Below are 13,573 nucleotides of genomic sequence, written 5' to 3'. Positions count from 1 at the left end.
GGGAGGGAGATGTATGGAATCGGGGAGCATGTCCCCTTTGGCGTGTTCCCTCCGTACCTCCGGCTGCACACCATTCCGCTGCAATTGATCAGAGAGTGCGTCCCCCGTGTTATGCTTCCTCCTTGCCTCCTGCTCTTACAGTCTCCCGCCCACATGGGGCTTTCAAGGATTCCTCGGAGCTTGGCTCCGCCCCTCCGTTCACAATGGGCGGCCACCCTGCGCGGCGCGCACACATGATGCGCATGCACCTCTCCCCAGCTGCGTAGCAACTCTAATTTCTCTCGCCCCTGTCTCCTGCACCTTGCAGCTAATTGCTGCTTCTGTTCCGTGGAGGCCACACCTTGGCTTCTCCCCTCCTTCCTATTTGTCCACTGCTCCTATATATGCTCAGCTAGCACTCTCATTCTTTGGCGTAGTACTTGGTTGCTTTGTGTTCCGACGTCCCTGCCTTGCCTTGTTCCTGTGTACTACTAACGGTGTTGCTTGCTTTCCTGTGCACCAACCCAACTTCACTTTAGGACCGCTCTCTGGATTATTGACCCTGGCTTGCCTCAGACCATCCGCACTTCTCCATCCCTGACCACGGCTATCGGACTACTACCTTCCTACTGACAACAACCCCTGACCAAGGCACTCTGGACTCTGACTACTCTCCTGGCACCTTCCTACGACCTCATCAAGTATCAAGGCTAACCCACTCTCTTCAATCCAGACCCGGCGTTCTTGACTATCCAACCTCCAGGCATGCCTCATCTGCTGTGGGTGTGCAGTTCTATAATTTCCCACCTCAGTACCGGGGTCCCGCCTTTTTCGGGGCCCAAATTGGGGCTGTGGGGAACCCATGGAGGCCCACAGAGCCTAACGGGGACCACCAGAGGGCCCCTAGACACCCGTGGGTACCTCACCGGGTGCACTGTGGGGCCTGTGGACACCTGTGGGGAACACCCAGGGACCCCGCTGGCATGTGGTATTAATTCTGTGTGTAAAATAATAAATATTGGTTTAATGTGTGGGCACAGGTGGTGGGTGTGTTGTGTCTTGGTTTATTACTAGCTATTGTAATGTTTATTGGGGGCCTAGGAGGTTGGTAGTGGGCCTGTTGTGAGTATTTTGTTGTATTGTGGGTAGCGGTGGTGGGTGAAGGGGGTATTCGTTCTCAGGATGGGTGTTTAGGCCTACCGGGTGGGTAGTGGGAGGGATTAACCCCTTCATTACCTTAGCGGTATTGACAACAAAGGTAATGAAGGGGTTAAGTCCACTCGCTACCCACCGTAAGGCCTAAACACCCACAAGGGTATAATACCACCTTCACCTACCCCCACTACCCACAATAAGCATGACACTGATGGTTAACGCCTTAATTTCCTTAGAGGTTTGCTGCTAAGGTAATGAAAATGCCTGTAAATGCATTTTTCATGCATCTGATTCATGCCGGTGGTCTCCGATAGTGATATTAATGTATATCAGCTTCGGATACCCCAGCATCAATCCAATGCTAGAAAAATGATTTATTTTTTTTAAGTGATTTCTTGCCGTTTCTCCGCAGCCTCTCCCCACATTCTTGCCAACTTTGCTGGCGAGGTGGTTTGGAGAGGAATTCTCAATTCTAGAGCGGCGAACAGCCTCAATAGGCTGATCGGGGCTATTAAAATTGAGCGAGGTTGAAAAAGTGCCAAAAAGTGGCTTATCGCCGGGCATTTGCCGTAAAAAAAATATTTTGCCTACTAATTTGCCGAAAAAGTCTGTTATCTGCGATGTTTCGCTGCTTACTGAAAAGCAGGGGGCAGGGAGATTTTTGCTGCTTAGTGCTCCATAGTGTCACTTGCTTGGTTGTTTTCACTTATTGACAAATCCGTATTTTTTGCACATTAATCCTGTACTAGGACTCACATTTTTATCACTTATCACATTCACGTTTGAGTGCCACCTTTGATCTCTTGTACAGGCCTCTATTGGGCAAGCCCAAGTCTGCGTGTCTGTAATGAATAGACACCACACTAACTACCTCCTCTATCCCCAACCACACACCCTATCCCCAACACATACAGTACAGTTATGGGCAAAATCCCTATTATCCACATCTGGATCATACTAATTTTTCAGTTGAAAATAAAACATTACTGTCAGGGTAGACCAGGTCTTACCAACACATTAATACCGGGATTCTGGATTGAGCACAACAAGGAGGGCAAAACAAATTGTAATTTATTTCCTCTTAAGACAAACACACAAATCTTCACAATTACACTGGATAAACACTTACTGGTTGGGGGAACTAAATCAAATGTCCACGGAACAAATGACTTGAAAATAAAGTCTCTTGGCACCCCTGCACGCATGCAAGTGGGTGCGATTTGAGCCGTGCGACAGTCCTTAGCTAGGGGCACAAGTTGCCACCCCTGTATCTCCACCGGAGGAAAGATGTTCATTCAGTCCTTACAGGATTCGTTTGGGACTCCCTGGCTCAAACGTGTTCTGGAAAAGGGGTGCAAATCTTCGTTATTCAACATTCGACTTGGAAGCAGTAACATCAACCCCAATACAATAGGCCCCAACATGTCATAGGCTGAGTTGCTCATAAATACACATACTGTAAATAAAACCTTTGTGCCCTTTTTTATCAGTCAGTAAAACTGCAATGTTTGGCTTCTCATGCTGGGGATCCAGGGACAGTAAATCTGTCAACACATGTAAATACAGGTGTCACGGGAGACCAATGCTTTTAACACAAAAATACTCGGACCCTTTATTGAGCAAAACATAAAGATAAAATAAATTGTCATTTATTCACACAATGAACATACACAGCTTGATTTAAAAAAATACTACGAAAATACACTTACTGGAATGGGGTCAAATGAAATAAAAGGTTCCCAAAGCAAAATGTTGCAAAACAAAGTCTGTAGGAGCAATTTCTCAGTAACGGGAGTTACTCGCAAAAAGAGCCTGACTGGAGCTGCTTCGTTCGTGATGACACTTTTAATATCTGGAAGCTTAGATGTTTCTTGCAGGAATCCTTTGGTGAATCTGTTACATGATGGAACTCAGATGGAAGTGTTACATGAGGGGCTGCACAGATTTTTAAACCTTCCAAATCCCAATCTGTACAGTCTCCAGCCAACTAATGCGTGGGAACTAAATAACCCACCTATCGTCAGGTTTTGCCAGTCTCTTACAGAACCTGGCAGAGAGCTTCAGTATAGCAACTGAGTATGTGCAAACAGCAATCTTCCCCCACTTGTCATGTGAGACTCCCTGCCAGCTCCGCTCCGGAGAGTCTGGGTCGAGTAGCCATTTGCCAGGAAGGCTTATTGAACTTCTCTACCTTTTCTCCTCCCTGCTACCAAATGTTTAACACCTGCATCCTGGATGGCCTTTGAAGCTGATTCTTTGAAGCACAGAGGCAGAGTAGCTTCCCCTGCTTCCTATGCAAATGGATTTTTATTGATACTAAATACCTTCCTCTGAACAGTACTGGAATAAAAATATAAAATTGTTAAAAACCATTTTCTTTTCCCCTTATACAGGAAAACATTGTTACAATAACCCATACCATTGAAACATGATATGATTCTCGCCCCCTTAGCCCTGGTGGGAGACACACAGACGGTCCCCTACAATTACAGTATTACAGCCATCATTGAGTCGCAGAGCTGACACTCCACTTTAACTTAAACCCCTATATCTCTCTTCACCTTATACCTGGTGAGAGATGTACGGAAACCCCATTGGGTTCTGGGGTTTGGGCATATGCCGAGAACCTTTAATGTAATTCAGTTCCCTGCCTGGTTTTACTGTCCTGGTTTGTGCTAAAGCAGAGGGATTTGTCAGTGAGCGGAAATCTGCTTTCTAGAGAGGATTTTATCCTGTGGTCTGTGTTGCTCATATCCTCCGGAATCTGAGGGGACTCCTGAGTACATGTTTCGGGGCAACCCGCAGCTCTGGCCCCCTTCTACCCAAACACACCCTGACAACATTTTACTATAAAATCCCCCCTGATACTCATGCCCTGCACATCTCCGCTGGTTAGCACTCCCGATACAGTAAAAATACACCATATCTTCATTATACATCCAGTTACATGCCATGATTGGGACAAAGAGCTGGCACTCACAATTCCCCAATATGGCTTATTGGCACCCAGTCGGGCCAAATACCTTTATTAATGGCCTGGGTACCCCTTCCCCATCACAACATGCATACAGTACGTTCATTTTATTAAATCCTCCAATATAAAAAGTAAATACAAATAGATATCACTGCATTAAATATATGTAAGAATTCCTGTATATAAAACTGTTATCTTGTTCCTCTCTTAGGATAGTTTCGGCCAGACTCCTCGGTCAGCGTGCAGTGAGAGCTGTTCTCCTGGATACAGGAAAGCTTCTCAGCAGGCACAGCCCGCCTGCTGCTATGTCTGTGTGCGATGTTCAGAAGGAGAGATCTCTAACACAACAGGTCAATGCAAAGGATTCTTTTCATGCTGCGTCTTTCATTCAAGTTCTAGTATTTGTATTTTTCCTGGAGAAACACAGATTTTATGTAGGTTGTGATTAATTTCTTTAATTACACTACAATTACAACTCTGTACACTATGATTTCCTCTATTAAAAACTATAATGCTGGTCCACTTAAAGGCATCACAACCTACATCAAATATACTGTATACTATTACATTTTGGGATCATGGAAAACTGCAACAATAATACATTATTCAGAAACGATATCCTGTGTACATTTATAGCTAGTGAATTTACTACAACAGCGACAGTAATTGAATAAAAATGTGTGAGCACTTTACAGTATCGTACTAGAAGATGACACTTTTTTAATTGACATTATAATATATTTTGAATATAAGCTTTTGAGAGCAATGCAGAACTAATCTACATAGTATTAGTAGCAAATGTAAGAAAAATAAACCATACAAAAAATGGTCAAAGACTGTGCTGATAAAGACCCGAACAATGTGTCATGGCAGCCAGTGGGGGTCTGTTCTTTAGACTGACTTCTCCCATGGAGAGATGTCCCACTGCCAGGGGATGCCGCGGTCAGTTCCGCGTCAGTTCTGTGTCAGCGGGAAGATTAGGTCGGGCTACATCTGTAGGTGAGACAGGTGAGAGGTACTAAAAAACATGGATCCGGATTCACAAACCTCCATTAACTCAATGCTTGAAAGTGCAGGGGGCCTGGTAGTGTTAGGCCTTGCGAACAGGTGTCTGCCTTGTCGTGGCTCGCAAGCTTACAACGCTTTGGCCAAAGGTTAAACTAAATGACCCTATTTCAAGAGAATATATAAGTATTTTACTGTGTATTTTTGTCATGTTGGATGTAGCATTGGGCTTCTCTGTCGTCTATTACATAAGTGAGCACGACTGACTGAAAACAAATAGTTTTTCTTTATTTATTTAGAGGATTTATGATTAGGAAAAGCTTTGCAATATCAGGAGGAAGTCAATGGCAAAAGCTGCAGTGAAGCTAGTTACTCAAGAGACATTGGAAGCCGTAGAGGAACATGAACCAACTTTGCTGTCTGTAGTAGCGTTCTTTAGAACAATATTATGGGGGATTATGTGGGTGAAATTACAGGTAAAGGTGACCTTAGTGTATTGTGTATATTATTTTACTACAAAGCATTGTGTACACAGTTTACTGTATAAAAATGTTAATGTTGATTTTCTGCAGATGCTGAAAATTGTGTGATGTGCCCTGAAGATCAGTGGTCCAATGAGAAGAGAGACATGTGCATCCCAAGAACTATAGAGTTTCTTTCACATGAGGATCCCCTAGGAGGTTCTTTAACTTCTCTTTCCATTATATTCTGCATAATCACTTCTTCAGTGCTGGGAATCTTCATAAAAAATCATAAGACACCTCTAGTTAAAGCCAATAACCGAAACCTCAGCTACATCCTCCTCCTCTCCCTCATGTTGTCCTTCCTCTGTTCCTTGTTATTCATCGGACGTCCTGTGAAGGTGACCTGCCTGCTCAGACAATCTGCCTTTGGGATTATTTTTACAGTGTCAGTCTCTTCTGTTCTGGCAAAATCCGTCACTGTTGTCATCGCCTTCAATGCCACAAAGCCTGGAAGCAAGATAAAGAAATGGTTGAGGAGCAGAGTATCCAGCTGCCTGGTCCTTCTCTGCTCACTGGGGGAGGTTGTGATATGCATGGTGTGGCTGGTTCACTCTCCCCCATTCCCAGACTATGACACACAATCTGACACTGGGAAGATGATATTACAATGTAACGAAGGGTCTGTCGCTGCATTCTACATTGTGATTGGTTACATGGGATTCTTGTCCGTGTTAAGTTTCATCGTTGCTTTCCTAGTTAGGAAGTTACCTGCCAGTTTCAATGAGGCCCAGCTGATCACTTTCAGCATGCTGGTGTTCTGCAGTGTTTGGGTCTCCTTCCTCCCAGCGTACCTGAGCACCAAGGGCAGAAACACGGTGGCTGTGGAGATATTCGCTATCCTGGCTTCCAGTGCAGGACTGCTGGGCTGTATATTCATTCCCAAGTGTTACATTATCCTGCTCAGGCCTGAGCTGAACACCAGGGAACATGTCATTGGGAAACACTGACATATTTCTCACAATATGCTGTGAGGCTGTTTGTCTGTGTCAGTGCCGCCCTTTCTAAATGAATGGAGCACTAACACAGAGAAGCAGCTTCACAGCATATCAGATAAGGCACTTTGTGTCCATAATAATATTACATTATGTGCACCCTTTCCTTTCCAGTACTGCAACTGGGCAAATATGGGCTATAATATACTGTAATAAAGATTTATTATTAACCAATGTGCATGTGATTAAGTTACAGTATGTCCATGGGGAGGGCAGTGATGCTGAATAACACTGGTGGCAACAAAGAAGAAGGGTTGGGAAAGAAATACAGTATGTTGGTGAAAAGAGGTCACATAGTTACATAGTTATATAGTAGATGAAGTTGAAAAAAGACGTACGTCCATCAAGTTCAACCTATGCTAAATTTAGACAACAGATACTTTATTCTATATCTATACTTACTTATTGATCCAGAGGAAGGCAAACAAAAAACCCCATTAAGGGGAAAAATTAATTCCTTCCTGACTCCAAGAATTGGCAATCGGATTAATCCCTGGATCAACATCCTTCCCATGTATACTTATTTGGTATATCCCTGTATACCTTTCCCATCTAAAAATATGTCCAACCTTTTTTTGAAGAAATCTATTTGTTCAAATAGTGAGATGATCAGGATGGAGTGCAAGAAGAAGTGGCAGCATAAGTAGCACTCAGCAACAGCACATAGTTCGGCAATGCAAGTAACACTTGTATACAACTGCATAAAGATTACAAGGACAACACTCCCAACTGTTTAAGTTATCAAACTCATCAAACTAATACTCACAATAGTCTAGAAGTTACTTTCTCCTTTTCCTTTCTGCACTTCCTTCTCTTAGATGAGTCTGATCGTGTGACATGTTTCAGTTAAGTTTCTATGGGCTTGTAGGAACATGTGGAATATGTGGAATAGCAATACGTTTCTTACATCTAACATTATTACAGATGCAGCAGACGTTATTTTAAGGAATATCTGGGTACATCCCGCGTTGCGTCGCGAGATGGTCATTCCTTAAAATAACGGCCGTTGCATCTGTATGTGGAAGAGATTCATGTAAATACAGATGGACCATGATTTATGTGTAATTAGCCCCGAATAGTGTGCACCTCATGTGCAGCCTCACCATGCTCCTCAACGCAGTGAGCCCCATGGACCTTGTTTGTGGTCAGACAGAATTATCATTTGTGTTTCTGCAGTTCAGTACGTGTCCAGCAAGTGGCACACTGAATAGCTTTATCTATGATACGCTGAGTGGTACAACGCAGTGCGTGCAGGTGTCTTAGGAGAAGATACATGTGCAGATGTGTCTTTGTTTAATGACCTTGGACAGTGGTGTACATATCTACTACTTCAGTTTCACACTTTATTAAAAAACACTTTGCATTTATGGAATCTGTGTCATAACTTTTTTTGTTACTGTGCATGGCATGGGATACGACTCTTCCTCCATGCCACACAAGGCCAGCTTGCAGGTATGCCTATATCATATATTGTGCAATTCAAGTCAGGGCAGATAAGAGAGCAAATCTAGATGGGATCTATGAGTATATCGTATTCAGGGCAGATAAGAGAGCAACTTTAGGTGGGATCAATGAGTATATCGTTGATAAGTAAAAATTCTACAAAGAATCACCAAACCAAGAATGGTTGAGGAATTCTATTAGATACCACTTAAGCATGAATGATTGCTTTATTATAACACCTCTGCATCCTGGCAACAGGGGTGGATGCTGGGCACTGCACACATCATGGATGGGTATGTTCGATTATGACAGCTTTCGAAGGAGAAAGAGAATAGTCTGGACCAAGAGATTGAATTATAGACCTTCCCAAACCGGTTCCCCCAATCTTCCTCCAGCCAAGTACCTGCTCTAACGTGAGTGCCTGCCCAAATACCATTTCCAGTACAGACCAATCAACTCTGAAACCAAGATAAACCTATATCCCAACTACCTGCATCTACTAAAGTACCTGCCCCAACCTTAATACCTGTCTCTGCCTAGGTACCTGCCCCAATACAATTACCAGTATGGACCAATCAAAGTAAATAAGGCACCAGGCCCTTATGGTGTACATCCAAGAGTTCTTAAAGCGTTAAGTTCCGTAATAGCCAAACCATTAAATGTAATATTCAAGGACTCCATTTCCACAGGCTCAGTACCACAAGATTGGTGTAAAACAGACATGATGCCTGGATTTAAAAAAGGGGGAGTGGGATGAGAGAGCGGGATCACATATGTAAACAAAGAGAAAAAAGCAAATAGTACAGCACAGTAGTGAAAATGATGGAACGTGTAGACAAAAAGTCTGTATATGTTATACTCACTATATGTGAGTCAAACAAGCGTGTCACATTCAATGGTGTTTTGAAACAGAGACTCCACGTAGTGAACCCTCTGGGTGCAGGAGATGATGTGGGTGTACTAGGACCGAAGGCGAAGAAACACCATAGCATAGACAGTATATAGTATAAGGTACTTTAATAAAGAAGCACTTCACAAGTGCGCACTTACAAACTCACAAGTTAAAATCAGCATGTAAGAGTTATCAGATGGAGCGAAGACATCCTCACCGCTCCATGATTGGTGGAACCCGGAAGCGCCTTGCAGGCGGTATATCCAAATGCGGCCGCAGGAAACCTGACTCCAGACTCGGCGTCGGTGCACCTCAATGTCGCTCCGCTGTTGCCTCGATTCTACGCGTTTCGCTATCTTCAATAGCTTCCTCAGGAATTGCTTTTTTCTCTTTGTTTACATATGTGATCCCGCTCCCTCATCCCATTCGCCCACTGATCACCAAGGAACAAGAAGACTTTTCCTTATTTGAAGGTTGAGTGGTATCCCTTTGTATTTTTTACTATCTAATTTATATTATTGGTCACCGGTTTACTTTTCTAATCATTTTTACAGTGTATTTTTATAGTATGTTTTAATTGCACACTTTGTTCTATCACTGGGAGTCACTGTATATCTCATCCTCAACCGGAACACTTCCCTGTGTCCTGTCTTTTTTTGTGTATTAAAAAAAGGTGCTACAGTAGATCAAAACTGGGGAAATATAGACCTTTAAGCCTGACATCAATAGTGGGGAAGGTACTTGAAGGTTTAGTATGGGATAATATTCAGGAATACCTATTTCATGGATAACAAAATTATTAGTAATAGTCAGCATGGATTTATGAAGGAAGGTCATGCCAAACTAACTTTATTAGTTTCTTTTATAGGTAAGTAGGAGTTTAGATCAGGGTAATGCAGTTTATGTCATACACTTAGATTTACTCCTGGATTTAAAACTGGTTGAAAGATAGACAACAGAGAGCTGTAATAAATTGATTTTGTTTAAGGTTGGGCTACATTTGTGACTTGTGAGTACTTCAAGGATCGGTACTGGGAACCTTGCTTTTAACATATTATTAATTCCCTTGAGGTTGGAATAGAGAGAACAATCTCTATCTTTGCTTATGACACTAAGGGCTTCATGCAGTAAAGTCCAATAGAATAAATCGCAAAGGTTTTTAAATCGCCATATTTTGCAGTGGTGCTATCACAGTATGCAGAAAGCCCCAAATACCAGTGATAGCAACATTTGCAAAACTGGCAAGTAGCTGGCAGTGAGATGATCTGCCCTCCGAAAAGGGTTTAACCAGCGAGTTCTATCTGCTGCAGAGAGAGAGAGAGAGCAAACCTCGCCAGAAAAAAATCTTTTTACATTTTTTTACTAGTGTAGCTGAGCATGGGGTCTCTGGAGCATAATCGTGCTGGTTTCAGGTCCAGGACACCCTGCTTCCCGAGATACAAGCCCCATTATAGGGTACCAGTATATCCTATGCATTGAAATGTCCCGGTCAAGTGACGTGGGACATTAACTTTCTTAGGAGATACTGGCACCCCATACTGTAACTTGGGATGCATGGGGTCCCCAGACCTCAAATCAACAAGGTTATGATCCGGAGACCCCCAGCTATAATACACTATTAATACAATTTAAATTAAATTATGTAATAACCACCAAAACACAACCAACCCCCAGAAACCCCACATTAAACCATATTTAATTTTTTTACACACAAGATTAATACCACAGGCTGGCAGGGGTCCCAGGGTGGAACCCACGGGTGTCTGCAGGCCCCACAGTGCACCCCAGGGGGGTTTACATGGGTGTCTGTGGACCCTCGGGTGGTCCTCGCTTGGCTCTGTGGGCCTCCAAGTTGTCCACGTGGGTGTCTGTGGGCCCCAAGTGGTCCATGGGTGGTCCCCGCGGTTGTCTGGGGGCCACGTGTCATCCCCACGTGTACTCAGGGTGGTTCCCATGGGGTCTGAGGGCCTGCGGGGTCCCATAGTGGTCTCCGGTTTCTCCCCACAGGTGTCTGTGGGTCCTCAGGTGGTCTACGTGGGTGTCCAGGGGTCCTCGGGTGGTGTCCGTGGCTCCCCGCTGGCCTGCAGTATATTCCTGTATTTAATAAATAAAAACATGACCTACATTTCAATAAATACTCCTCCCCCCCACCCCCACCGAACACATACAGTACAGAAATGGGCAAAATAACTATTATTCAGAAATGGATAATAGATTATTTGCCCATTATTAAACACAAATTTAGCCAGCCAGCATAAATAAAGTAAATTAAAACCGTTCTACTTACCCCAGGCAATATGAAGGACATCCTCGTCAGCCTCCTGCAGGTCCATGTCCTCTGTTGCCAGAAAGAATACATAGCAAAATACAATCTAATGGCCCCTAACCCCTTAATCATTTTAGCTGTTAATAACCACTATAGTAATTAAGGGGTTAACCCACCCTGCCCCGCTACCCACCTGGAAAGCCTAACAACCCACCCCAGACCCAATACCCCCACCCTCCACCAATTCATTGGTACAGTGGGTACATCATGCCCATATAATATGGGCATGATTTAACAATATAGCAATAAATGGTGAAGTTAATACTAAACAGGCCCCAAATACAACACATTACATATAAAAATCAACACATAAAAAATGCCAATAAACCAAAGGATTGGCACAGTGGGTAAATCATGCCCATATAATATGGATATGATTTAACACTATGCCAGTCAATGGTGAACCAATTAAAAAAAACAATTACCAAATCAACATAAAAAACAAGTAAACACAACAAAATTACCACCAATAAATTAATCAAATACCAAATCAACACCAGAATTAACTATTCCAACACCAAACAAAAACCATCAATAAATAAAATAAATCTCCAAAAAAAACACCATCCGTCAAATTCAAAACTCCAAAAATAAACCACTATTAAAATGAAAACATCCAAAAGAACATATAAATAAACAATTCAAAATACAGTGACAAAAACATATAAAATAAAAATAACATACATACAATTTTTTAACTTACCTTTAGATGCCTTAACCCTCTGATTCCCATGGTCTCTGCATACTCTCGAACCAATCCACGATCCCAAACAGCAACGGATAAAAGATAAGGTTAAAAAAAACAAAGTTAAAAAAAATCCTAAGTCCTTTTCTTCATTCTTTTTCATCATCTGTAAATTGTAAAATTGTAATTCATTTTGTGCTTTTCTATCTTCTTCTGTATGTTCTTCCATCTTTGGGGCCTATGCAGAGAGCAGCGAATTTTAAAATTGGCGAATTTATTAAAAAGTAGCTTTTTTGGAGAGTTTTAATCTCCATATGCAAAAAAGTGCGAATTCTGCTATGTTTAACATGGATGCGTGTGGCGAGTTTAAATTGGCGAGATGCGCGCTTCAGAAATGTGTTAAAACAAATTCGCGCCTTTTTTTTTCCCTTTGCAATGGCCGCGAGCCCTTTGGGGCCTATGCAGAGAGCAGCGCTATTTCGAAATTCGCCATTTTTTGGAGAAAATCGCGCAGAAAGCAGCAGAAAATGGCGAGTTCCGAAAAACGCGCCAATTTTTCTTTTCTATTTGTAAAACTCGCCTCGCGGCTGGCGAGAACCTCAATCTCGCCAGTTTTAAAAATATCCTAATGCAGAGAGGCGCGAACGGCATCTAGCGGCTGTTCGCGCCAATAAAATGGCGCGATTGTCTCCTTTTTGCCTCGCCAGAAAAAATTGGCAAGAAGCTGCCGCTCGCGGCCATTGCAAAGGGAAAAAAAAGGCGCAAATTTGTTTTTACACGTTTCTGAAGCGCGCATCTCGCCAATTTAAACTCGCCACACGCATCCATGTTAAACATAGCAGAATTCGCACTTTTCTGCATATGGAGAATAAAACTCTCCAAAAAAGCTACTTTTTAATAAATTCGCCAATTTTAAAATTCGCTGCTCTCTGCATAGGCCCCTTTATCTTCTATACTATATCCCCAATCTGATTGGCTGAAAAACCATATGTCGCCAGCCTTCTTGGATATAGTGACATCATGTTAAAGGGGAAGGAAGCACAGCCATTCTGATTGACTGGCTTCAATCCCAGTACATGATGTCACTTAATAAAAATAATGTCACATGGTTTTCACAGCCAATCAGATGGCGTGTGAACCATTTGCACTGAAATGTGACGTCAAAGACCTTTAAAAGCCTGTACAGCCTAATTTGATGGCAAGATGCTTAGGAGGAAGGATTGCCACCTCCAATTGGATTACGAGGGTGTTAAAGATGAAGATAAAGAAGAAGAAAATGAAGAAAGATGGAAGAAGATACAGAAGAAGATGGAAGAGCACAACATAACAATATAATAATAATATGATTGGAAATCTTACAAACCTTATACATGTATACATAGTTACACAGTTACATAGAAGATTAGGTTGAAAAAAGACATGCATCCATCAAGTTCAACCTACAGTATGCTTAATTTAGACAACAGATACTTAATCCTATATCTATACTTACTTATTGATCCAGGGGAAAGCAAACAAAAAAACCTCAGTGACATGTCATCCAATGATATCTGATTAGGGGAAAATAAATTCCTTCCTGACTCCAAGAATTGGCAATC

The 13,573-nt window shown here is 42.5% G+C and overlaps 1 protein-coding gene across 1 annotated transcript in view; it reads left to right on the top strand.

Moving 5' to 3' along the window:
- LOC142491258 (vomeronasal type-2 receptor 26-like) overlaps positions 1-7,891 on the top strand; it is a 51,410-nt gene extending 43,519 nt beyond the window's left edge. The window contains exons 2-3 of the mRNA XM_075593548.1: positions 4,320-4,458; positions 5,686-7,891. Of these exons, the coding sequence (XP_075449663.1) occupies positions 5,703-6,584 (882 nt within the window). The 5' untranslated portion in view covers positions 4,320-4,458; positions 5,686-5,702 and the 3' untranslated portion in view covers positions 6,585-7,891. The remainder of the gene's footprint in view (positions 1-4,319; positions 4,459-5,685) is intronic.
- Positions 7,892-13,573: the final 5,682 nt, after the last annotated feature.

The sequence above is a fragment of the Ascaphus truei genome, chromosome 3, assembly GCF_040206685.1.
Source record: "Ascaphus truei isolate aAscTru1 chromosome 3, aAscTru1.hap1, whole genome shotgun sequence".
Taxonomy (NCBI): domain Eukaryota; kingdom Metazoa; phylum Chordata; class Amphibia; order Anura; family Ascaphidae; genus Ascaphus; species Ascaphus truei.
This window is presented reverse-complemented; position numbering and strand designations above follow the sequence as displayed.